This window comes from Phyllopteryx taeniolatus, chromosome 2 (genome assembly GCF_024500385.1).
Source record: "Phyllopteryx taeniolatus isolate TA_2022b chromosome 2, UOR_Ptae_1.2, whole genome shotgun sequence".
In the NCBI taxonomy this organism is placed as follows: Eukaryota; Metazoa; Chordata; class Actinopteri; order Syngnathiformes; family Syngnathidae; genus Phyllopteryx; species Phyllopteryx taeniolatus.
The window spans coordinates 19,092,836-19,120,771 of NC_084503.1; the positions used below are offsets into that span (position 1 = coordinate 19,092,836).

At 41.6% G+C, this 27,936-nt stretch overlaps 2 protein-coding genes across 2 annotated transcripts; one reads left to right on the plus strand and one right to left on the minus strand.

Annotated features, from left to right (window-relative positions):
• Positions 1 to 4: 4 nt before the first annotated feature.
• Positions 5 to 21,087, plus strand: slc22a31 (solute carrier family 22 member 31). The gene is made up of 9 exons (XM_061764228.1): positions 5 to 656; positions 7,144 to 7,247; positions 7,360 to 7,514; positions 10,038 to 10,206; positions 11,392 to 11,537; positions 12,040 to 12,148; positions 12,309 to 12,523; positions 17,924 to 18,035; positions 19,376 to 21,087. Exons 1-9 carry the CDS (start codon positions 267 to 269, stop codon positions 19,818 to 19,820), a joined length of 1,845 nt encoding a protein of 614 aa, XP_061620212.1. The 5' UTR covers positions 5 to 266; the 3' UTR covers positions 19,821 to 21,087.
• dpep1 (dipeptidase 1) lies at positions 20,877 to 27,926 on the minus strand. Its single transcript, XM_061764238.1, has 10 exons — positions 27,615 to 27,926; positions 27,324 to 27,450; positions 26,192 to 26,324; positions 25,971 to 26,121; positions 25,458 to 25,527; positions 24,874 to 25,050; positions 24,438 to 24,522; positions 23,244 to 23,319; positions 23,007 to 23,142; positions 20,877 to 21,113 (listed from the first exon to the last, which is right to left on the minus strand). The coding sequence occupies exons 1-10, from the start codon at positions 27,728 to 27,730 to the stop codon at positions 20,934 to 20,936; spliced, it is 1,251 nt and encodes a 416-aa protein (XP_061620222.1). The 5' UTR covers positions 27,731 to 27,926; the 3' UTR covers positions 20,877 to 20,933.
• Positions 27,927 to 27,936: the final 10 nt, after the last annotated feature.

Sequence of the window (27,936 nt, forward strand, 5' to 3'; positions counted from 1 at the left end):
CACAAGTATCTGTAGGAACCCGCACGTATGACCCTCACAAAAAAAGTCATCGTGAGTGAGTCGCAAACCAATAGACTGATGTCACAAATGTGATTCAAGTCAAGACACGGGCATGTGTGTGTGTGTGTTGAGCAGTGTCGGAGGGGCGTCAAGTCAAAGGCAGCCCCCTCCTCCCAAGTGTGACGGCGCGCCCTCTTCCTCAGGCTGACTGAGGCCCGCTGCTCCTGTTGTGGTCAGCGGCGTGAGCGGACCGCACACCTCTTCCAATGGATTACGAGGCCAAGGTTTTCCCTCATAGCGGCGGATACGGACGCTACAACCGACTGGTGGTGACGTTCAGCTGGTTCCCCAGCTTCGCCGTCATGATGAACCTGTTCAGCGACGTCTTTTACACCGCCATCCCGGACGCGTACCACTGCAAACCGGACCCGCGACTCCTTCCGCCCGCTTTCCTGCTCACTAACTTATCGAAGGCTGCTTACCTGAACCTGACCGTCCCCTGGGTCAACGGCACCGGTTTGAGCCACTGCGAGCTCTACAAGTACCCCCCGAACTCTTCGGACTTTTCCGAAGGCGTAGCCCGCGAGAGGGTGAGCTGCACCAAGGGCTGGGACTACGCTCCCGTCTCGGGGCTCCGGAGCAACTTCGTGACTGAGGTAACAGCGTTTCCGTCTTGAGCCAAGTTGTGCTAACACGCCATGCAGATGCAGTCACTGTCCAACCTTCCTGTTGTCGATGGGAAGCCGTTCGAGATCATTGATATCCAGTTTAAGGACCGTCCATGCACTCGTAAACTTTTAGTTCTCACTGGTAAACAATTCAGCACCCCAGTAGAACAACTGAGGCGCACTATAATGCAAAGACCGTCCAGTAACAAGGATATCCATCTTAAGGTCCATGTACTAGTACATTATTTTCCCTCACTACTACTATTACAACGATTGTGCTTTTTTTTTCTTTCTCACACCTGTACCACATTTGGCCTACGAGTACGGTTTACGTTTAAACGCGATGTCAAGATATCGAGTAAATGACCAAATGCCGTGATATTGCATACATTGTCAAAAACGGCTTATAGAAATAATTTATTCGATATCAAAGCTAGCCATCTTAAGGTACATGTAGTAGTACACTGTTTTTCTTTACTAGTAAGACAGTTCAGCACACTGGAAGAACAACTAGGGCGCACTAGTAGTTTTTTCTACTAGTGCCACGTTTGACATACGAGTACGACCTTACGATGATCTGATCAACTAATTGATTATCAAATGAATCGACAACCATTTTGAGAATCGATTCGTCTTTCAGAGACCTTGGTTAACTTAAAAATGGTCTAAATCAGCTGAATTTAAGCCTTTCAACAATAAATATTCTCTGATTTCTAAAGTTCTACATGAGAGCAGACTGATTACCTTTGTGTTTAATCAAAATCAGACATTTGCAACCATCTGCTTTTGCTTTGAAAAACAATGATTCTGTGTTATGTACCAAACCACAAAGTGAATCAAAATCCATTTGTGTTTGTGCATTTTCTGCACGTTTTTGATATAATGGGATGGAAATTGAAAAAGGTTTTTTGGTAATCCGATTCATTAATTAATAATCGACAGATTCATAAATTAAATTAATCGTTAGTTGCAGCCCTAAATAAAAAAATTATCAAACGTTTTAAAAAAAAATTCTAAATCCAATATTCTTGATATCAAATACATTTTGATTTTGTCAATATTCTTGATATCCAGCTTAAAATACACACGTACTAGTGTGCTCTTTGTCATCACTAGTAAGAAAATTCAACGCACTACTAGTGAGGATAAGCAGTACAGAAAATGGATGGATGGTAGAACGACTAGGGCACCCTAGAAGAACGATTTTGTCTTAATAGTAACTAGTAATACCACTACTAGTGCCATCTTTGGGCTACAAGTACGACCAATTATGTTTATCGAGGAGAAATGCTAAAACGGTTTATCCTTCCATCCACTTTCCGTACCGCATAGCCTTACCAGGCTCGCGGGTGTGCTGGCATCTAGCTCAGCTAACTCTAGGCCAGTGGCGCGGTAAAACCCTGAACTGGTCGCCAGCCAATCACAGAGCACATTGTATAAACAAACAACCATTTACACTGCCGTTCACACCTACAGACAATTTAGAATCAACCTCAATCAACCTACCACGCATGTTTTTGGCATGTGGGAGGAAACCGGTGTACCCAGAGAAAACCCACGCAGGCACGGGGAGAACATGCAAACTCCACACAGGTGAGGCAGGATTTGAACCCAGGACCTCACAGCTTTAAGGTGGACGTGCTAACCAGTTGTTCATCGAGTCGCCCTCTAAAGGTTTATGTTGAATACATTTTGATTTTGTCTCTATCCAGCAAAAGGTCCATGTGCTAGTATGCTCGGTTTCCTCACTAGTAAGACAATTCAGAGTACTAGCAGAACGACTCAGAGCGCAATACAGGAACATTTGTGTCTTACTACTTACCAGTAACGTTTTTCTCCACTCCTAGTGCCATTTTTGGTATATGTACTAGTATGCTGTTTGTCCTCACTAGTAAGATAAATACATATAGGAGGCAAAATTGTCCTCTATTTGACAACTGCATGCTACTAGTAGTACTAATGTCATTATAAAATTCTGCGTGTTAACATCTAGAGCTTTGCGAGTAGTACTAATAGAGGGCAGATGTCAAGGTAGTGCAGTTTTGCCTCCCTTGTAACATGTAGTTGTCCCACTAGTAGACCATAGAAGTCCTACTAGTGTGCAGTGTGATAGTGTGATATAGTAGTGGAAAAAGAACATTAGTAATTCGACAGTTGTTAAACTAGTGTGCCGTAGTCGTTCTATTAGTGCGCTAAATTGTCTAGTGAAGACAGAGAGCCTAAGAGTACATGAACCTTTAGCTGGATATCAGGGATGTCCGATAAATGCTCAAACAGCTTTCCATAGTCCTCCAACTTGGAGATTGTTAGTGGGCGAGTTTGTGAAGTATGTCAATATTTGCTCCAACTTTGCTGATGTTGACTCATTTACATGCTCACGTTAGTTATAGCATTGTCCTCAACTGTTGTCACCTCTGGACCTGCATTTTGCTTTTGACGCTCAGACGTATTCACCTACTTTTATAGAAGTTTAGAATAATAAACAAAATATATCGGCCAAAAATAACTTTTGAAAACACATCCTTACCTTTTAATTTTTAAACTTACCAAGACATTTTGGATAATTGTCTTTGTGAAAACAGTTTGGCAAAACCCCTTTCAGTCACAAAGAGACGCTTGGAGGACTTTGATGTTGAAGAACTTTGGGAGCCATCAAACACATTTGGAATGAACCAGAACAACAGATTTTGAACCGACATCAGTTCCAATCGACAAAATGCCTTTGTGTGTGGTGGCGTCTTGTTGTGTAACATTCAAATAATGATCCACCCAAGTCTGCAAATATTGATTAAGATGTCTCTTACCTGATGGAGAGCTGACAAGCAAGGAAGGGTCATACGTTGTACATGATTTTTAATTTGATTGTATTTCTAATAGGGAGAGACAAGAATCAGGTCTGTTCTTCCCCATCACAAATTGGAGCTAGGATGTAGAGCCATCCATGTTGCTTCCTGAAGCGTTGGAACACTTGGTTGGAAAAAGGACTTGGAAAAGGTTTTATTTGTGTATTTGTTAATACATTTGGATTGACATTGGGTCAAATTTTTTCGCATTATCTGCCATAGAAACCTGAGAGTTCACCAGGCAAAACTATTTCTGAGACATTGATTGACTGGTTTTGTGCTCCTTTCGTTTTTCTGTTTTAGCTCAAGGTGGAACACGTAAAACACACAGCAGTGTAAATTTGGCCTTGTATATCAGTATTCTCACTGCTTGACTGTGAGCTCCATTTACCATATGTAGCACAGCAAAAAAAAAAAAATACTTATAAGATTACTTGTATATTTGTGTTTGTACCATCGGTGATGATTTTTGAGACCATAAAAATAGTGCTGAGGTTGTGTTTTTCTTTGTCTCATCTTGTTGGAGTTCCCACTTAAAAACAAAATATACATTGTCTCAGTGATACTCATGATGCTTGATAAAAATCCAGTTCAAAAGAAAAAAAAGGGGGGGGGGGGGGACAGTGCCCCCTTAACACTAGGGATGTCAATTCAATTTTGGACACTGCTTAACTATTCAATTCTTTATTGATTCTCTTATCTATTCTCAAATTTGTAGTTTGGGGGAGAAAAAACATTCAGGGACTTTAATCGATCCTAAAAAATAATTAAATGAATAAAATAAAATAAAAAATTGCCCACTGGATATTATATCCAGGCTTCTCACAATCATAAGAACGTTATCGAGGAAAAACGATTAAGGTGCCGCGGTGCAGGTTTTGTATGCAAGTTCCTGCATTGTAAACACACCCTGTGTATCTTGCAAGGAAGCGTGTGACGCATGCTCTTCTGCCCCCCCTAGGCCTGCTTTAAGCTGTTTAATGGCATCTGATTATATAACTAAGCACACATAAAAAATAATTACACTCATCGTGTATCTAAATACACACACATTTTTGCCATCTTAATGCTAACATTCAATGGAAAACCCTATGTACGGGTGAGCTAAAACTAGCATTAGATCACTAAAGGGATTTAGCTTAAAATAACGAATATTCACACACAAACACCGTAGTAACACATACAGACAGGTAATATAACAAAAGTTTTAGGCATATTCTTCCTAATCTGTGAAAAATGAGATGATTAAAGTTCTATCGCAACTTTCTTCCACTACACTTTTTTTTTTTAGCTTAAAGTAAACGTGTAGCTCTATGCATGCATCGTACCACACTGACCCAGGGTGCGTTTTAGCGTAACACCCAGAAAATTTGCATGCGCTCTTTCCCAGAATGCATTGCTATAGTTAAAATTTCTGTATGGGATTTTGTACAGACAAGATTTAATAGGTATACTGCTTGTAATGTTGTTTTTAGTAGTGAATAGTTAAATTGGGGGTCACTGATGGTGTAGTGGTACACTCGCCTGACTTTGGTGCGGGCAGCGTGGGTTCAGTTCCCACTCAGTGACGGTGTGAATGTGAGTGCGAATGGTTGTCCATGTCTATATGTGCCCTGCGACTGACTGCTGACCAGTTCAGGGTGTAGTCCGCCTTTCGCCCGAAGTCAGCTGGGATAGGCTCTAGCGCCCCGCGACCCTAACCAGGATAAGTGGTGTTGAAAATGGATGGATGGTGTTTTTAGTTGTTAAATTACTGAATGGTTTGCGTGATATAGCCTAATAATACCACTTGCAGGCTATTCATCCTATGAATGTAAAATGGTCCACACGTTGCGTAATTTGTAAAACGTATGCGATTACGTCATTGTATCGATAAGGGAACCAATTTGAAATTTGGTGAACGATTCCAAAGAATCGTTAACTTCCAAACCGGTTCTCAACAGGAACCGGTTTTCGATTCCCATCCCTACTTAACATTGTGCCTGGACCCCCCACCGCCCCTGTAGCCCCCCGCCATACAAGTAATACTTGTGTTACATTACGTAGGGCATATCATGTGCTGACTTGACTAGTCTCTTGTTGGGCTTCAAAATATAATGAAAGAATGTACTGGATCAAAACAAAAAATACAATTAAATAATACATTCAATAAATACTGGGCGGCACGGTGGACGACTGGTGTCAAGCATGGTAGTTTCATTGATGACTCTAAATTGTCCGTAGGAGATGATGCCAGTAGTCGTACGTAGGACTGAGCCTACACTGTCAATCATTTATATTTTGTAAGTCTTCTACTTCCCACCATTACCGTTGACTTGTTAGGACTAATTGACTAGCTTTTTGTGGACAAAGGACTTTGGTTTAACTCGTCTGTGACTGGTGTGTTATTCATTTGAGTCCCATCTGTTTTGTGATGTTTGAGACCAACTGGCTAGATGCCATATGCTTATCACTTGTGATCAAAAGGTTGCGCATCATATGTATGTTACATTTTATGCTGTTCCGTTAGTGGTTGAGTTATTTCAGTACTGTTAGAAAAAGGCACGTGTGAGGTGCCTCAGCGACACATCATGTATTAACCCTGCCCATCTTTCATTAAAATCATGTTGTATTGCTTCTGACGTAATTATATTACGGTGGTTAACTTGTGCTTGTACAGAACAGATTGTGTTTGACCTTGGAGGCTCCGCTGTTTGAGCGCACTCAATACGCGCACTGTACTGTAATTAACAGAAAAAGTGTATCGCATTTGAAAAGCTATGAACAAGCACTGCTTAACAAATGCTAACTGATCATGATTATCTTTGTTTAAAAAAAAAAACAAAAAAAACTGGACCTTATCAGATTGTAGAAGTGTGCAGTACATAATGCTGGTTGGAGTTTATTGTATACCTAATCACAGTTGAACAGTGCGAATTGCTCTTCTTACATGGGTTAGCTCACTAGGACTCAACATCTAGTAACGTCTTACTGCTAACTGGCTGATGAACAAACAAGCTGTGTTTGTGCTTGGGTAGACTGCCAATTTGCCTGGAGGTTTTAAGATCTACGTAATATTGTCACCCTGGAATACACTCATTTGCATTAAGATAATTTCAGAAAAGTATTTTTCAATGTGGAAAACACTGAGGACTGATTTAAAAATGGACTGTCTGACAGATTATCCGTGAGATACACAAAGGTAGCCAAAGAGCCACCACTTGTGGAGTACTGTTGTTTGTCTATGAATTACAACATTATAAAAGATCGATGGAATAGAAGGGAGGCTAAAGGATGAGTGACAAATAATTTCTTGGCAGGCTCTATTTGGAACACTACTTTGTTCTAATGTAATAATGCTGTCAGCTGGCATCTTGATTCAATTAGGGTCAACATGATCTACATTCCCACCTTCTTCCGCACCAAGATCACTGATTGTGACTTACAGGGCGCTTGTTAGAGCTTTTGATGGACCTTAAGTATAATACTACATGCTAGTATTCATATTACCCAATTCAAAATTAAAATGTTGTTGTTGTTGTTTTTACAAAGATTGTATCTCCCAAAATGTCTTCCTTTTTCAGATCACAGCTCTCACTTTCATCAGTTCTCTCTCAGTTCACTATGTTAGCGATGTTCATTTTGTGTCTCAGTGGAACCTGGTCTGCAGTGACTACTGGAAAATTCCCTTCCAACACATTTGCTTCATGACAGGATGGATTCTGGGATACATCTTCATCGGCTCTTTATGCGACTGGTAAAAAAAAAAAATAATAATAATCATTATTATCCTAGTGTTTGTTTTGTTTAAATTTGACAGAAATCAATAGCAGTGTGATTTTTATTTGTTATTTTTGTGTCTTTCTCAGGCTAGGTCGTCGGCAAGGTTTTCTCCTGTCTGTCAGTCTGTCCAGTCTGTTTGGTGTGGCTGTGTGTTTGTCCAACAGTGCTGTGGCGTTTCTGCTGCTACGTCTCTCTCAGGGCGTCATGCTAGCTGGGGTCTTTTTATCCTCATACATAGCAAGTAAGTTCCATGTGCTTGCATGCGTAGTGTTTCCTGGGTGTATTATTGTGTTATGGTAGCCCCTCATAGCACAATGCAAATGTAATCCAATACAATCATTGTACCTAATAACAATATACATTTTTGATACTGTCAAATGAATTAATTTAACTATATTGTGTAGGGAACTATTAATTCATTGCTCACTGAAAGATTAGAAAAACTATATATTGTAATTGAAATAATATTCAGAGTAGTACAAATTAGTTACCTTTTGGGTTTCGTTAATCTACAAATTTATTTGATAAGATTTGGCGATTTGATATGACTACAGACGACGCATTCACTGCCATCGATGGCTACAGTAGTCAAATATCCATTGGAACAGGGAAGGCTGGCCATTAAAGAGTTTAATGTCCAGCACACTGATCTCTCTACAATTTAGTGTTGATGTTTTCCGTTGGCTATCATAAAATATTTTGCTTTATGCTCTCAACACAGGTATTTGATTAAACCTTTAAAACGACAAATATATAATGTAGGGCCATGATGAATCACATTAGTTACTATCATTAGTACATTCTCTAATTCTTCAATGTGTAACCTAAAGACAGACATGTCTGTTCCATCACAGTATAATAATGTTGAGATTTCTTTGATTATTTCCACCAGAACACAATAAAACAGGACTAAAAAAAGTTTAGTTTGTGAATAATGTACTTTGACTGAAGACGTTACTCTTAAGTTACCGCACTTCTACCCAAACAGTGTGGAGTAACCTTTAGATAAAATGAAACCTGCACCATATCGCAACAAGATCACACTAGCTGTGATGGGACTCATATAAGCTTTCATCTTGGTTACACAAATGTAACATTGGTTAAGTGCATTTACTGTACATTACACAAATTGTGATACTAAAAACCCTTTGTTTCTTACTGCTAGAACAAGTTGGTAGTATTTATTACATTCATGGTATTTATTAAAGCTTTTCATTGTTATATACAGTTTTAAATTGTTTCTGAATGTTTCATCTGCTTTCACGACATGAACAACATGGATTTACACGATTGCTTTGCATGTGTATGTATGACATGGACTGGAATTTCACAGAGGAGTTCACAAACAGAGATTTTTGTAATATTTCCTACCAGCTCTCCTCTTTCAGGGAATTCAATCAGTATGCTGAGATGTCTCTGGCTGGCAGGCATATATTATTACATAGTGTACCAAATGTTTTTGTACAAATTCCTCTACCCAAATTCCCATTGGGTAGAGGCGGGCACAGGGTAAAGTTTTAACATGGTCTTTTTCTAATACCCACACCCATCTCTGTTTTTGACATACACGCATTGTACACTCCCCTTCCTACAAGTCAGGGCTAGATTGAGTCCAAACTTTTGAAGTTGGTCTCACATTGGGTTATGCAGTGATCTGAGAGAAATATCTGGGTGATGTCCTGCGGATGCAGATTCTCCACGGAGATGTGAAAACAATAGTAGGGCCCCCACTAAAGCCAGAAAGTAAGCAGGAAGGGAGTTTTTTGTTCTCTTTGTCCCCTTACCAACACTGAGAGGAGGGAAGTGGAACATGAATCCAATCTCTGTGGAAAAGAGGTTAAAGGTGATGCGTCGAATATATTGAAAGAGTCACAAGTCAGTTTACATTGATGCTAAATCTTTATCTTCGAGTTGCTTTATTTAGCTAATCGAGCATTGTGTTTGTTAGGGGAGAACATCGATTGTTAGTGATTGAGTTGGAATTCGAAGATTGTCTTCACCCCGAATGAATTTTGTTTATGTTTTCCAAGGATGAATTTTACTTTGTGTTTTGCCCACCACACGGAGAACCAAAATGACACACGTGCAGGATGCAATGAAAGAGATAAGAGTGAAAGTGGCTTGCCAACAGTGCTGCACCTCTGGAGCTCGGGGGTGGGGCCGCTGCACAGCATCTTTTTTTTTTTCTTTTTTTTTTTCTCTCTCCCTTCCCCATCTGCAGCAGGACTCACACCATGACACTCCAAAGTCCAAGTCCTTAAAGATGAACTAATGCCACCCCAGTTCAGTTTTAGGATAAAGCCAAAGAGAAAAGGTCAACAAACAATAAAACAAAAATTATAGATATGCAACCAGAAAAGCTCAGAACCAATAGGTGGAAACTATGTGGTCAAGTCTAAATCTTTGATGGAATTTACATGCAAAAGCTCAGAATCAGAATCATCTTTATTTGCCAAGTATGTCCAAAAAACACACAAGGAATTTGTCTCCGGTAGTTGGAGCCGCTCTAGTACGACAACAGACAGTCAATTGACAGAGAACACCTTTGAGACATAAAGACATTGACAAAAACAAAAACAAAAAACAAAACAAAAGTCACTGAGCAATAAAGGGTTGCTGTCAGTGGTTCCATTGGTTTTGATTGCAGTCAGTTCCAGCCAGTTAGACTTGCGTAACTCTCACCCAAAAACTTTATTATTATTTTTTTTTTGACAAAGATATTAAAAATGAAAACTATTAGTTTAGTTTTCATCTGTTTTCATAGGGTTGGAGCTGTGTGACCCTCCCCGTCGCCTCATGGTTGCCATGGTCAGCGGCTTCTTCGCCATCTTTGCAGAGCTGCTGTTGCCAGGCGTTGCTGTTCTGTGTCGTGATTGGCCGGTTTTGCAGGCTGTTACCACGTTACCTCTGCTCGTGCTCATTTCTTATTGGTGGTGAGTCATATAACCCCAATTCCAATGAAGTTAGGATGTTGTGTTAAATATAAATAAAAACAGAATACAATGATTTGCAAATCATGCTCAACCTATATTTAATTGAATACACTACAAATACAAGATATTTAATGTTCAAACTGATAAACTTTATTGTTTTTAACAAATAATCATTAACTTGGAATTTTATGGCTGCAACACGTTGCAAATAATCTGGGACAGGTGGCAAATGCTCATCAAACACCTGTTTGGAACATCCCACAGGTGAACAGGCTAATTGCGAACAGGTGGGTGCCATGATTGGGTATAAAAGGAGCTTCCCTGAATTGCTCAGTCATTCACAAGCAAAGATGGGGCGAGGTTCACCTCTTTGTGAACAAGTGCGTGAGAAAATAGTCGAACAGTTTAAGGACAATGTTCCTCAACATACAATTGCAAGGAATTTAGGGATTTCATCATCTCCGGTCCATAATATCATCAAAATGTTCAGAGAATTTGGAGATGAAAATGTGTGGCGCATTATGAAGCGTAAAATATGACAATGGAGAGCCCGGACTGTTGAACAGCTGAAGCTGTACATCAAGCAAGAATGGGAAAGAATTCCACCTACAAAGCTTCAACAATTGGTGTCCTCAGTTCCCAAACGTTTAGTGAATATTGTTAAAAGAAAAGATGATGTAACACAGTGGTAAACATGACCCTGTCCCAGCTTTTTTGGAACGTGTTGCAGCCATATAATTCTAAGTTAATGATTATTTGCTAAAAACAATAAAGTTTATCAGTTTGAACATTAAATATCTTGTCTTTGTAGTGTATTCAATTAAATATAAGTCAAACATGATTTGCAAATCATTGTATTCTGTTTTTATTTACGTTTTACACAACGTTCCCAACTTCATTGGAATTGGGTTTGTACTTGGACAGCCATGTGTGACAGGGAATGGACACACTATGTAGGAAGCAATATTGTTGTTTTTATATTATTGTTTGTTTTATGAAGACTTTGTACTATCAACCACGTGGACAAACGTGTGGAAGTTCTTAATAATAAAATGAGTGTAACGTCATTCGTCATTCTGAAAATAATGGTATTTCTAAATGTAATAACCAGAAGAGACTGTGTTGTGTGTTCGCCATGTTCCTCTCCTTGTACACAATATATTAAAACACAGTTGTCTTGGTCAGCTGTGTGTCATTGTTTCCCGAGTCGCCTCGTTGGCTGCTGGCCACTGCTCAGATCCCTCAGGTGAAGAGGAGCCTCCAGGAATTCTCCACCAGAAATGGTGTGTGTTTACCAGACGAGCTCTTCCCAGGAGAAATCTTGCTGTCAGGTGAGCACTCCCACGGGTTCGTGTGCGTACTCCCACCTGTATCAGTGCAACTGGAACTGCAACAATCTACTCTCTCAGCTCCAGTCCTTGATAAGAATTTGTGTTACTCTTATTTGAATAATACATCCACAATACAAGAATGATACAACTATTATAGATATACATTCAGTGGAATATATAATATCTAAGGCAAATATAATAATACAGTACTCCCTTTTCTCAGTAGTAGTACTCAGGATGCGGACTAGCATCTCTTCAACAACTCGTTAGAATTTATTTTGGTTGCAGCGAGACTCAAATGGTGACCCTGTTTCCAAAGGCAAAGTCTTTTCAGATGAGGTATTATTAAAAGTGCAAAATGAATACCTCTCTGACTGGGTATTAACTGAAAATGAGCATTACTGTTGTAAGGGCAGATTTTTTGACACAGCTCTTATATTGGATCTCATCCAGTGGCCGGTGAATGTATCTAATGTTTTTTATTGCTTTTTTCTGTGTGTAGAAATTGATTCAGTATTCGATGAAGATTGCCAGCCGAGATATTACTCAATTTTGGAGCTGCGTCGGACTAGGGTTATCTGGAAGAACTGTCTCATCCTTAGCTTCACTCTGTAAGTCTTGTTTTGGACTGATTAATGAAAGGAACAAGCCACATGAATCCTGCATGTATTATTTAGACAAGCAAGTAGTGTTTTTATCTGATTGTTGGTTTCTTGCTTACTTCTTGGGTTTCTCAATTGACTGTTGTCTTACTCTTTCACTTCCCTGCAGCTTGATTGGAACAGGTATCCAGTACTGCTTCACCAGAAACCTGCACATGTCTTCCACCAACTTCTACTTTGGCTACTTTGTCAAAATCGCCACAGGAACACTGGCCTGCGTCTTCATCTGCTTCACTGTAAACCATTTCGGTCGACGTGGTATGCTTCTGCTGTCTGCCATCATCACTGGTCTGTCGTCGTTGCTTCTACTGGCACTCACTCAGTGTAAGCCCATTTTTATTACCTCTGCCAAGGATGCCTTGCTTTTGCTGGCCTGGCTTTGTCTGTTTGTCTAGCTGTTAACAAGGTTACATGAAAACTAGATATCTTTGGGCAGAAATACTGTTACAGTGAATGTGACAACCTCTCATACAGCATAACACACGTGCTGGTCTTGTCCAAGTAAAAGTCTCGTCCAGGCAACCCGTTTTCAATGTTTCAAATTTAAATAAATACAATGTACAATGTCCTCCCGTTTCTCCTTTCAGTTGTTGTCATCAAATGTCATCTTTTGTTATTGCATTTTAAAGTTGACTTTACTTGGATGTCCTGCAATCCCAGGAGATCTAGGTCCAGCATCTACAAACTCCAATTCCAATGAAGTTGGAACTGTTAGGATAGGCCTCCTTCAGGCACATATTTTAGATAGGTTCCGGCCTCAGTCTTAGTTGTTGACTGCTGTATACTTTCAATTGTTACGGCCTTGATTTTCCCGAGCTATGCACCCTAAATTTGCTCATACTAGAAGAAAAAAAACAGTTAAGAGAGTTGAGTCACACAAGGGAAAAGTGCTGAGATATTGTTAGGCTGTGTCACACCCCTGCGAGGGTGTAGACCAGTGATTTCCAACCTTTGTGGAACCAAGGAACATATTTTACAATTGAAGAATCTCACAGCACACCAACAAACAAAAATGTCACAAAAAGTGTATACATTAATTACTGCCATCTAATAGAAGACCATTCATTTGTTCTGTCTGTCGCGATGCCTCACTGGCATAAATAGATGAACAAAGATACATTATTTATTGTAAATAAATATTTGTTTTCAGCAATTACACAAAATTTGATAATTTCTCACGGCACACCTGAAGAGCGCTCACTGCACACTAATGTGCCCCGGCAGACTGGTTGAAAATCACTCGTGTAGACCAAGGCAGGATAAAAGAAGGGAATAAGCTAGGAGGCAACAGACACTCTCCAGCCGCCATGCAGACCGTCTCCCAGCGCTGTGATATCAACTCTTCTGGCTTTAAACATCCTTAACTGAGAAAATACAGTATTTTGGTAGTTAATGTTAGTGTAGCAGACATTAAAGAAAAAGATCAGATGAAAGTTCAGACGGAACTTAACATGACGTTTTATAAAATGTATGTAAATAAAAACGGAGTACAATGATTTGCAAATGTTTTTCAACCTATAGTCAAATACACTACAAAAACAAGATATTTAAGGTTCCAACCGTGTTTGTTTTCCCCCCCCCCCCCCCCTCTCTTTCTCTCTCAAATGTTCACTCATTTTGAATTTGATCCCTGGAGCACATTCCAAAAAAGCTCGGACAGGGGCATGTTTACCACTGTGTTTCATCACCTTCTTTTTAACAACGCAGAATAAGTGTTTGGGAACTGAGGACACTATTTGTTGAAGCTTTGTAGGTGGAATTGTTTGCCATTCTTACTTGATTTACAACTTCAGTTGCTCAACAGTCTGGGGTCTCTGTTGTCGTATTTTGCACTTCATAATGTCCCTGCACGCATTTTTAATGGTACACGGGTCTGGATTGCTGGCAGGCCAGTCTACTACTTGCCCGCGTTTACTACGAAGCCACATTGTTGTAACATGTGCAGAATGTGGCCTGGCGTTGTCTTGTTGGAATAAGCAGGGACGTCCCTGAAAAAGACGATGCGTGGATAGCAGAATTTGTTGCTCCAAAACATGTACTGTATGTACCTTTCATGGTGCCTTCACAGATGTGCAAGTTACCCGTGCCATGGGCACTAACACACCACCATACCATCAGATGCTGGCTTTTGAACTTTGCGCTGTTAACAATCCGGATGTGTTTTATTGTTTATTGTGTTACATTGTTAACCATCCATGCTATTTTATTCTCAGGGCATTGAATCGCTCGCAACTGGACTGCTCTGGTTGTCTTAGAAGATGTTTCGCCTCTCATCCGAGCAGGCTTCATCAATTCATGCAATAAGGCTTAGTTAGGACTCACTAGCCAGAGGCTGTTTTTTTAATGTTTTTATTTTTTGGACACAGCTACAAGTGCTGTGTCTTCTATTGGAACCTGTGGCTGGTGAGTCCCAACTAATCCTTGTTGCATGAACTGTGGAAACCTGCTCGGTGGAGACATCTCCTTAAGAACAATCGGACGGTCCTTTTCTTCTTTGACCCGGAGGAAATGTCATGCATGATTTCTGAAATCAGCTTGAAAATGTGCACGGTGGATGACTGGTTTGCACATCTGCCTCACAGTTCTGAGGTTGTGGCTTCAAATCCGGGCTCCTTCCTGTGTTGCTACTGCTATCTTCATCACAATGACTCCAAAGGGATAAAAAGTAAATCAAACATAGCTAAAGAAAATTTTAACGAAAAAAAACAATGAAGGTGGCACGGTGGCCGACTGATGCACACACACACATACAGTGGGTATGGAAAGTATTCAGACCCCTTAAAATGTTTACTCTTTGTTATATTTCAGCCATTTGCTACGTTCATTTTTTCCCTCATTAGTGTACACACAGCACCCAATAATGACAGAAAAAAAACGGAATAGTTAACATTTTTGCAGATTTATTAAAAAAGAAAAACTGAAATATCACACAGCCATAAGTATTCAGACCCTTTGCTGTGACACTCATATATTCAACTCAGGTGCTGTCCATTTCTTCTGATCATCCGTGAGTTGGTTCTACACCTCCATTGGAGTCCAGCTGTGTTTGATTATACTGATTGGACTTGATTAGGAAAGCCACACCTCTGTCTATATAAGACCTTACAGCTCACAGTGCATGTCAGAGCAAATGAGAATCATGAGCTCAAAGGAACTGCCTGAAGAGCTCAGAGACAGAATTGTGCCAAGGTACAGATCTGGCCAAGGTTACAAAAACAATTTTGCTGCACTTAAGGTTCCTAAGAGCACAGTGGCATCCATAATCCTTAAATGGGAGACGTTTGGGACGACCAGAACCCTTCCTAGAGTTGGCCGTCCGGCCAAACTGAGCAATCGGGGGAGAAGAGGCTTGGTGAGAGAGGTAAAGGAGAATCCAAAGATCACTGTGGCTGAGCTCCAGAGATTCAGTCGGGAGATGGGGGAAAGTTGTAGAAAGTCAACCATCACTGCAGCCCTCCACCATTCGGGGCTTTATGGCAGAGTGGCTCAACGGAAGCCTCTCCTCAGTGTAAGACACATGAAAGCCCACATGGAGTTTGCTACAAAAAACACCTGAAGGACTCCAAAATTGTGAGAAATAAGATTCTCTGGTCTGGTGAGACCAAGATATAACTTTTTGGCCTTAATTCTAAGCGGTATGTGTGGAGAAAACCAGGCACTGCTCATCACCTCTCCAATACAGTTCCGATAGGGAAGCATGGTGGTGGCAGCATCATGCTGTGGGGGTGTTTTGCAGCTGCAGGGACAGGACGACTGGTTGCAATTGAAGGAAAGATGAATGCAGCCAAGTACAGGGATATCCTGGACCAAAACCTTCTCCAGAGTGCTCAGGACCTCAGACTGCGCCGAAGGTTCGACTTCCAACAAGACAATGACCCTTAGCACACAGCTAAAATAACAAAGGAGTGGCTTCAGAACAACTCCATGACTGTTCTTGAATGGCTCAGCCAGAGCCCTTACTTAAACCCAATTGAGCATCTCTGGAGAGACCTGAAAATGGCTGTCCATCAAAGTTCACCATCCAACCTGACAGAACTGGAGAGGATCTGCAAGGAGGAATGGCAGCGGATCCCCAAATCTAGGTGTGAATAACTTGTTTCATCATTCCCAAAAAGACTTATGGCTGTATTAGCTCAAAAGGGTGCTTCTATTAAATACTGAGCAAAGGGTCTGAATACTTATGGCTATGTGATATTTCAGTTTTTCTTTTTAATAAATCTGCAAAAATTTCAACAATTCAGTTTTTTTCTGTCAATATGGGGTTCTGTGTGTACATTGTGAAGAAGAAAAATGATTTTAGCAAATTGCTGCAATATAACCGAGTGAAAAATTTAAGGGGGTCTGCCCACGACCCTTGTGAGGATAAGCGCCTCAGATAATGGATGGATGGATGTATACTTTCCATACCCACTGTACAGTATGTACCTTGCGCTTGGCTGGCGACCAGTCAAGGGTGTACCCCGCTTCTCACCCAGAGTCAACTGGGATGAGCTTTGGCACGCCCGGGATAAGCGGTATGGCAAATACATGGAATTTGAAATGTGAACTTGTCAGACCACAAAACGCTCTTCCACTTTGTGTCAGTCCATCTCAGATGAGCTCGGGCCTAGAGAAGCTGACGCCGTTTCTGGGTATTGTTGATAAATGGCTTTCTCTTTGTATGGTAGTTTTAGCTTGCATTTGTAGATGTAGCGACAAACCGTGTCAACTGACAGTGGTTTTCTGAAGTGTTCCTGAGCCCACATGGCAATATCCTCTAAAAAGTGGTGGCAATTTTTAATGCAGTGCCGCCTGAATAATGGAAGGTCACGAGCAATCAATGTTGGTTTGCGGCCTTGCCGCTTATGTGCACAGGTCTCTCCAGATTCTCTGAATGTTTTGACAATATTATAGACCGTAGATGATGAAATTACTAAATTCCTTGCCATTTTAGGTTAAAAAAAACATACTTAAACTCTCAGACAATTTGCTCATGCAGTTCACAAATTGGTGAGGATTCGAGGATGCTCATTTTATACCCAATCATGAGACTCAGCTGTTTCCAATTAACCTGTTCACCTGTGGAATGTTTCAAACAGGTGTTTTTTTAGCATTCCTCAACTTCGCATCTTTTGTTGCCCCTGTCCCAGCTTTCCCAGGCATCAAATTCAAAATGAGAGATTATTTACAAATTAACAATGTTTGAACATTAAATATCTTGTCTTTGTAGTACTAGTATTCAGTTGAATATAGGTCAAAAAGGATTTGTATATCATTGTATTCTGTTTTTATATACAGTATGTTTAACACAGCGTCCCAACTTCATTGGAATTGGGGTTTGTAAGCGATGAATGTAGATAATTTTCTCCTATCCATCCATCTATTTTCTGAACCACTTATCCTCATGAGGGTCGCGGGCATGCTGGAGCCTATCCCAGGTGACTTTGGGCGAGAGGCGGGGTACACCTTGAACTGGTCGCTAGGCAATCGTAGGGCACATATAAACAAACAACCCTTTTCGCTCACATTCACACCTACGGGCAAGAGTCTTCATTTAACCTACCATGCATGGTTTTGTTTACTTTTCATCCCTTTGGAGGCATTCTCATGAAGATGCAGTAACCTATATAGTGTGGTATTTACACAACAGATGTTGTTGTCACTTGACCGAAAATGTTTACAATTTATGTGCTGTCTAATCCTTATTCATTGTGAATAATAAGTCTTTTCTTGTTGTGTTGTCAGACCTGCAAGGAGGCCTGGTGTTGGTGCTTTCTATTGTGGGTCTGCTGTTTTCTCAAGCTCTTGCCATGCTCAGTGTCTTCTTTGCCTGTGAGGTGATGCCAACTGTTGTACGGTGAGTCTTCATCAAACTGGATTAAATGAAAAGGCAATCAAAATAGACCCGATTACATTGTCTAAAGCCTGGCATGGCTCATTCCTAGTGATGTTATGAGATGTACCGAGTCTTCGAGGCACGTGTTGGGTAATGGAAGGGTTGTTTCCGCAAAGCGCGTATCGAGGCTTGCTTCATTTAAAGGAGGAGCCAAAAGTGATGGCGTCCCAAGCCTCGCTGCCCGGCTGTACCACGTGACTGATTTGGGAAGTGCTTCAGAGTTTGCCACGAGGTCTGACAGCAATTTTAACCCCTCACGCAGGCTTCCATTCAAAATGTGTGTGTGTGGGTTTTTTTTTTAACTAGATTTGCGGTCAGCTCAGAGTTTGGATAAAGATTGTGTAGTTTGTATAGGCTACTAGAGTTTGGAGAGTGTTTACAGCATAGAGTTTGGACATAGCTTGGACAGTAGAGGTAGTGAGCAGTTACGGCTTACGTCACTCCTTGGAATCCTTGGAAACAGGCTGCTGGCTGCTGACCCTGCACCCTGGGCTAATAGCCTAGCAGTTGTTCAACCTGGGGTATGGTGGTAGCGTGAGTTCGAACGTCAGACAGAACCGCGCCGGATAAATAACTATCATGAATAGAGGCTTATTAATTACATTTGTTTAACAAAAACTGTATGCACTTCTTCCACTTATTCGGTGTTTCGCTACTCAACATTTCACATTAACCCTTAGCTACTCCTTTAGTGATAATGGTATGTGTCAGAAGTGTAACTTATTGGCCCGCCACGGAGGAGAGGATTCATTTACTGAGAGGAGAAGAGCCGCAACGCGGCAGGATAGTGTTTAGCCACGGCAGCTAGCAAGCGCAGCTCGTAGATGGTGCGGACTCAGAGCGAGTTAGCTTAGCGGGTGGTAGCATTGCCCCCTCCCAGTTGATGATCAGCTAGAAAAGGAGGGTGGATGGCTCGTCGTGCCGTTTTTTTTAAGCAGCTCGGAGCTGATTGGTTTGATTGACCTTTCCACAAGTAGCATGTTGCTTCTGATGGGTGAGCTGGGCAGGATACTGTACTGTACGTAGTTGACACACAGATTCTGGGTTAGTTGGGAGCGTTGCAAAAAAAATAAAACAAAACAAAAACACACGCACATGATCGTGTTGCCTGACATCACAATTTCGATCAGAAAACAATAAATCCTTCAGCCCTATTGCTAAGCTACCAATCTTGTGGTGGTATATACTGTGTTTAAAGCTAAAAAATAGCGATAAAACACCGATATTGTGCCAAATGATTCTTCCTATAACGAAATGACAATAGGTTCCCTCCTTTTCCTGTGTTTTATTGTCCCTATCAGAGGCGGGTGCCTCGGCCTGGTGCTGGCAGCAGGCTGTGTCGGCATGGCCGCCTCCTCCCTGATGGAGCTCCAGAACAACGGAGGCTACTTCCTCCACCACGTGATCTTCGCCTCTTTCGCCGTCCTCTCCGTGCTCTGCATCATGCTCCTGCCCGAGAGCAAGCGCAAGCCCCTGCCCGACTCGCTGAAGGAAGGCGAGAGCCAGCGCCGCCCGCCGCTCTTCGCGTCTCAGGTGGACAGGGTCCACCTGCCCTTACTGTGCCCCCGGCCCCAGCTCTCGGAATACAATCCTGACAACTACTCCCGCCTGGTCAGTGCCACCAGGAAGATGTTGACCAACGACAGTTTGCCTTACAGAATCGCAGTGCCGACTCATCGCTTGCTGTCGGATGGTGACGCCCAGGGACAGGAGCGTGAACCACTGACGGAAGCATCGCAAGACTGAGTGGTCTCCATTAAAGACCCCTTGAGTTCTATTTAACACTTGAAGCCATTTTCTTATTATGTAGGAGCAAGTCATTGAAATAGGCATAACAGCTTTGACCTGTAGTATTTACTGTGGCTGATTTGTGTGGCAGGGCTGCGCACATGGTGATGCTTGTGGGTGAGCAATGGTTCATTTGTGTGCGCTTTCAGCTGGGAAGCACATTTAACCAAGTGCTGTCGATCATGTGAGCTGCAGCACTTTTTCAATTTATCAGCAACTCATGCACTTCTCATTAAGTGTGACAGCGTGACTCACCAGTGTCTCCATTGCAGCTCACGCTCCGTTTCCCAAAAGCACCATAGTTTGGTAAATGAGACTTTATAAAAGTGCTTAAATAGTTTTGGAAGCTTGGCCCAGTTCAAGTGGTTGTCTGGGATGTTTGTGTTGTATTTGTGGAACACACTAGAGGGCGCCAAATAACGCAGTGTGAAGAAAGTCAGACATTGTGTAAAATCTCTTTAACGCTCCTAAGCATGTACAACAGGTGCTGCCACATGTTGCTTACATCAGATTTAACATTTAACGATGTTAAAATTAAAATTGTGTTTGTATTTAGAATTTTGACCACTTGCTGTGCCATTCTGAAAGACAAGATCAGACGTACATCTTTTGATAATACCTCAGGACTTTCAGCCTCAGAATTGGACCAGACTGGATGATACTTACTTCAAACCTCTGATGTCTTTAATAGGACGTCATCTTGTCTGACTTATCATGCAGAAACACATTTTGTACAGTATAAGCCAATGCACTTGTTTCACAGCTGGCACAAAAGCCTTCTAAATGTACTTTTGACTGGCCTTGTGAGCAATTATCAAGAGAAACTGTTTTTTAAAATGCAAATTTTTCTCATTTTTTTTATAGCGAACATTTTTGAGTGGTGTAGTTCTCTCCACTAGATGGCGGGCTCCTCTTCAAAACAGTACCAACTCACCTTTATGCCTCATGTTTTTAGGAGTGTTTGATAGCGTGTGCATTGGATGACATCATCTCATGGGAAAAAAATAAGACAGATGAGCTTAAGAAGAGCATATTATACTACTGAACACATTAGCTAATGTGAAGAAGCCCCTATGAAGCGCTTAGCAAGATGAGGGTGTGAAGAGCCTTTGTTAAAAGAAGAGCCGTGATGCTGAGTGAGGGAAAAGCTCCACTGTTGGAGTAACCATCGCCCGTCCTGCACGAGTTCTTCACCTCATCGTACGGGATAGGGACATCATCTGGGCTCAGCTTGCTCAGACTGTCACGGACCTGACAAACAATAATCAAATCAGTGTCTCCGGGATGCAAAAAAACACAGTAAAGCATCAAGGTAGAGCATCAAGACATTAGGTTACTACTTGATGTAAGCAAATAGAAATCCATCCATCAATTTTCTGAACCGCTGGTTGTCACTGGTAACCCAGATGACTTTGGGTGAGAGGTGGGACACACCCTGGGCTGGTCGTCCAGTCAGTCGAAGGGCACATATGGACAAACAACTATCCATCCATCCATTTTCTGAGCCGCTTCTCCTCACTAGGGTCTATCCCAGCTATCATCGGGCAGGAGGCGGGGTACACCCTGAACTGGTTGCCAGCCGATCGCAGGGCACATACAAACAAACAACCATTTGCACTCACATGCACGCCTACAGGCAATTTAGAGTTGTCAATTAACCTACCGTGCATGTTTTTGGGAGGTGGGAGGAAACCGGAGTGCCCGGAGAAAACCCACGCAGGCACGGGGAGAACATGCAAACTCCACACAGGCGGGGCCGGGGATTGAGAACTGTAAGACAGACGCTCTAACCAGTCGTCCACCGTGCCGCCCAAACAACTATTCACACCTCAAAATTATAGCTTTCAATGAACCTAACAAGCATGTTTTGGGACGAAGGGCGGAAGCAGGCGAACCCAGAGAAATCTCTGCAAGGAGCCACATAAGAAGGTCTGGCTGAGATTCGAACCAGAACCTCTCAACTGGGGGGCACACGCTAACCATGAGCTCACCTGTTGCTTCAATAGCAACCCTTTTTCCATTTGAGTTGTTAGTTTTAGCCATGAGCAAATGAGATGGGAAAACAACACTATTAGGGGAACTGCATATAGACTTAAAAGAGGTATGGGTCTTAATGGTCCATATTTCACTAGACAAGGTGATTTTATGTATTTTTTCCTCAGGAAAATAAAATTAATAATACATTTTGGAGCAATAGGTAAAAAAAAAACCTAATTGCTTGTTTGGAATGCCCCCTTTTCATTGCCAAAATTGACACGCCCCCCCCAATTTTTTAAATAACAAGGCTTCTAACATGCTTCACTATCACTATTTTCAGTCAATATTGTCTGTTTTTTTTCATTTGTAACTCCAGCACTATGGAAAAAGTACCAACATTCGCAAGATTATATTGTCCTGTAAGGGAGAGGTGTCAGCATGACAAATGAGAAGACGGTGACGGTTGCGGCTTTGTGCTCCACGTCAGAAATCAGTCCAATTTCAATAGTTAAATCTGATGTATGCAGTACTGGCAACGTTGTTGTTACAAAGCAACACAAACATGCATCTCAACCCACCACCATTCACGCAAATATGCTTGGTGGGCATTGTCAAATCAGCATCCACTGATTCCATGCTTTATATTTGCCTTTTTTATGACCACGTTATAAAAATTACAGCTTCCGCCTCTTGAATATTGCTCTTGGAGCCATTGGTGTTACACAAGAGTTTTACAGGCAAGTGGTGATTCTTATGACTTGATGACGACGCCATCCAGTAATCAGTCTTCAGCAGTCACAGTCCAAAGGTCTTGGGTTTCAGTCTTGGCTCAGGTGGTGTTGTGTGGACTTTACACGTTCTCTCTGGCTTCCACCCACATTCCAAAAACATGCATGTTAGTTTCAATGAAGACTAAATTGTCCATAGATATTAATGTAAATGTGGCTTTTTTGTATGTGCTCTGCGATTGGCTGGCAACCAGTCCAAGTACCCTGGTACCCTGCCTCTCGCCCAAAGTCAGCTGGGATGGGCTCCAGCACAACTGGGACCCTAATGAGGACTTGTGCTATAGAAGATGGATAAATGGTTGTTTTGCACAGCATTTGAAGAGATTTCCGAACAGACGCATGTCTCTTGTGTGTGTGTGTGTGTGCGTCTATCTCTCACCTCCTCCGCACGTTTGAGTACACGAAGCAAGTTGTTTCCCAGAGCGGCTTTAACCTCAAGATCAGACCACCTTCTTCTTAGCAGCTCAGCCACCAGATGTGGGACCTTGGACACATCCTCCAGACCCTCTGGGAGTCTGGCATGAGTACGGGTTGGAAACATGACAACGCTTTCTTGTACTCTGATCATCACATTGCTTTGCTGTTTGAGATGGACTCTGAACTGTTGGGGAATTACCTTTCAACACCATCATAGTCACCACCGAAACCAATGATGCCAGCTCCAGCCACTTTTCTTATGTGGTCAAAATGATCTAAAAGAAATGTTAAAGAGCAGTTTACAATTGAAAACAACAACAACACTTTTCACCATTCTTAAAACAGTCATTATGACTTGACAGTAGTACATGATAAATATAATCTGTGAAAATATCTGCCTTCTCTGGCCCCATCTTGTGCCTCTAATTTCATAAACAAGAAACCACCACACATGAGGAGAAAAAAAAAAACGATAAATCAGAAACAGAAGGTGTGACTTACGAGGTGTCAATTATTTGTCGGACACTCCTGGGCAGACTCATGGCGGGCACACTCCGCCGCCTCACAAAAAACTAAAACTTCAAACTGATAATATTTAGTGTTTAATATTTAATATATCCATTACAAATAAGATGTCCTTCTGGGGTAACCAGGGAACAGGTCAGTGTGATAATGATTGTTTCAACCAATATTACTCGTGCACTCACTGTAGTTGTCTGCACTATTTGCATATACTGGCCACTCTTGTCAATGTCTTTGTCTCCAAAGTGTTCTGTAAATTGACTGTCTGTTGTACTAGAGGGGCTCCAACTACCGGAGACAAATTCCTTGTGTGTTTTGGCCATACTTGGCAAATAAAGATGATTCTGATTCTGATATCACAAAATTGTAAAAATTGCAAACTTACCTTTAAGTTGTTAAGAATAAGAAGAATAAACACTCACGAGTACAAGTGCGATCTTTGTCCTCACAAAGTTTTTTCAACTACCTGTAGCCTACTTTGACATTTCCGCACACTAGTAGAACGACTTTGCCATACCACAGTAGTAGGACAACCATATGTTACTCATGAGGTAAAACTGTGCACTGGTTGACTAGTGACGTGCTAGATGTTAACTAGTAGACTTTATGTCACTAGTAGTACTAGTAACACGCAGTCAACTAGTGCACAGTTTTGCCTCACTAGTAACATGTAGTTGTAATAATAGTATGCCACAGTTGCCCTACTAGGGAGGACAGAGAACATATAGTACATGGACCTTAAGCTAGCCAGCAAGGACAAGTGCACTACTGTGTGGACCTTAATGTGCATATTAAAGATCTGGAATAAATGTTCAAATGATTTTCTGTGTCCGGGTAGCTTTTAGTAGCATTATGTACTGCAGTTCTGTACCGGCAACGTTGGCGAGGGTGGCAGTGTGGGAGCAGGTCACATAGTCGTTGTAGAAGTTGACCATGACGATCCCTCCAGTTTCATTCTGGACAGACACGAAGGATGTCACATGACAGCAAACATTTCATGACAGAAAGGAATACAGAATATTACATAGAGCTACTGTATGTGCTGCTTTGCTGAACTGAGAGAAGTGGTTGTGGTCTGTTGGCGTGTATACAAAGTGGAATGTAATAAGCTGTAAAAGGATGTGCGCTCGTGAGATAACAAATACACAATGTCCCTGTTGTGGCAAGATTTTGGTGTGTCGGAGGAATTTTTGTCCACTCATCCAAAAGAACATGCATGAGTTTGCTGTTGTTGGAAGAGATGGCCGAGCTCCCAATCTCTGCTCAAGTTCATCTCCAGTGTGTATGATACAGTCCTGCACACTCACCACTCTCTTGAGGACTTCATCCGGAACATTTCTCTTATGTGGACAGACAGCGAAGGCGGAGGAGTGGCTGAAGATGACAGGAGCCTTTGACATGTCCAGAACCTGGTGCATCACTCTTACAGTCACATGAGACAGGTCGATCAGCATCCCCATGCGATTCATTTCTACAATCAGTTGCTGGAGGTGAAGACAGACCATTTTCTTTTGAATGCCCAACGTACTATCCATCCATCAATTTTCTGTAACACTTGTCCTCATTAAGGTTGCAGGTGAATTATTTGCACCACTTTCAGAAACCTTAACTTGAGCTCAGGCACATACATTGCTCCACTTGACATATGGAAAAGAACTTGAATTTGTGTGCATGTTCTCCTTGAGCTCTCTGGGTACTCGGGCCAGCAGGTAAACTGCGATCTTTTCACAACTGCTCATTTTTCTAGAGTTCCACTAATGCCAAACACACACTAACCACATACTACACCGTGCCATTGCATTCTGGTCAATAGATTTGCAGTTTACACAGTTTAAATCATATAACTCACAGTTGATAGGTTAGTAACAATAATTGTTAACCAGGTACTGACCTTGCCAAAAGGAGACAGTCCGTTGTGTTGCGGTAGTTCTGATCCAGTGTCCACAAGCCAGTTATCGGCCCTGGCAAGGAAAAAGGTGTAAATGGATTAGATCAAGTATTTGATTGATTGGTTTATTTGAAATCAACAAACTTCTTTTCCCTGCAGGATACAATTAATATTCAATTCATATTTTGGAATAGTTGTTCATTTTGAGACCACTTTGTTTTTGACGTAGAATGTATTACTTCAACCAGATTATTGCCTTTCCTTTGTAGTGGCTGCTGATTAGGTGTTGACGGAGAGTTCAGCAGCAACAGGCTCTTCCAGTAAATCTGAGACCTCACCTGCGGTCTGCAGGAAACTCCCTTGCTCTCCTCGACACACCATGCACTGACTGTCAACTCACTGTATCTGAATGCTTCCTTTTCATTTTACCTACGCTAAATATCAGCATACAAACATGTAATAATCATGCATCTTTACAGTGACGCAATAAAGATGCTGTATGTGTGCAGGTCCTACCAGGGTGTGTTGCAGGAGTGTGTGAGTGTCAGGTAGCGGACCCCCAAGTGGTACAAGGTACGCAGCGTCCCCAGACTGCTGTCAATGGAGTGACCCCCCTCCACACCAATCAGACTGGCCGTCTTATTGTGGCCGAACGCCTCCACGATGTCTGCACAAAACAGGAAAAAGCAGCTTCATTGCATTTGAACTCCCCAAAACCTTCCTAACTGTCACCTGACCTTGGCTGCTGGTGGCGAACATGAACGTTTTGGGGTATTTCTGACACATCCTATGAATCACATCAATCTGCTCCAGCGTTTGTCTGACTGCATCTTTGTACTGAGACTCGCAGGGCACGTAGGCTGACCAGAACTGAAAAAGGAAGGAAAAAGAATAGACTGAATGACAAGGAGGATAATGAATGCCTCTTCTTTACTGCATGGATAAAGCTAGAGATGAGCCACTATCACTACCAATACAAAAGAGCAAAATGGAAAACCCAGTGAACTCAAAATAATGACAAAGGATTTTTGAAAGGAGACTTATGTACAGCCTGGACTGCCCGCCAGCCAATTATAAGGCACATACAGACAAACAACCATTCACACACACATTTATAACTACGGACCATTCAGAGTTTCAATTGGGCGAGCAAGCATGTTTTTGGAATGTGGGAGGGAGCCCAAGTAGTGCAGAAAAGCCACGCAAGCATGGGGAGAACATAAAACTCAACGCAGGAAGGCCTGAACCAACATTTGAACCCCAAAGCTCAGAATTCTGAGCCACATTTGCTAACCAAAAGTCCAACTTCAGCTAAATGAATAAATAAGATACATGCACACACTGATCAAAGCCACCCAATAAAAAGAGATTTCATCATGTGTCTATAGGGGCAATTTATCGTTTTGTGTCAGGAAAAACAAAATGCAATGCATTTGGTTCTCTGTTGTAATAATGCCTTTTGCCAGTTTTTTCTTCCTTTTTATAGATGGAATGCTAATTAATTTCCCTTAAAAAAATGATTTTTTTTTTTTTTTTAAAGGATATTTGTGGGATGAACAGTCCAGCTGAATATGTGGAGGCTACTGATCATTTGTTAAAAAGAATATATAGTGAATTTGCTGATATCTCTTCCATGTCTTACCGTTAGGACTTTAATCATCCACCCCAGCAAAGTACACCGTAAAGATATCAATAGCGACAGCAGGAAAAACTGTTTGGCATTAGCAGTCAAGATATGACACAAGTGACTGACGTTTGTGCTCATCATCTCACAAAAAAACTAAAACAGGGACAAAGGAACAGCTTTTGTAAAACTTCTCAATTGTGCAAATGTACAGAATGGAATGAAGAAATATGCATATGCAGTACCTGCGCTCCAAGACGACCCGTCTTAATCTTTGGTATGTTGGTGTGTGTTGTTTCCAGAGTGTTTAGGTCCACTTTGTTGAGCTGGTTGTTGAATTGTTCACGGAGTTGCCAAGGCAGGTCATTGTGGCTGCAAGATTAGAGGGGTGGGTGTTGGGGGGGGGAACAACTTATTTATCTGTACTGCAATATCGTATTGAAGAGCCTCTAATTCAATGAATTGTATTTCTCAATAAAATAAAAATAAACAACAAACATAGTCTACCATTGTACTTAAAAGAAGTTTGCATTCACCCATCGATGAGCGGTGTCTCAGACATCAGCTTCAGAGCTCTGGTCATGTACAAGTCCTCACCCGAAGAGACGGACCAACACAGGGCACACACGAGCAAAGACACAGCCGACGACATTTCACGCTTTTACAAACTTCCAACTTTTCTTTGCGTTTGCCCCTAAACTTCAGTCCCCTGATAACTAAATAAAGTAAACTAAATATTATTCTGAAGAATCTATTTGTTCCTCTCAAGTCACTGTCTGTCTATGTTGTAACCTTCAAGTACAGTATATCTTGAGTGCAAACTCCTCCTCTGTCATGTTTCTCTTTACAGCTTTGTTT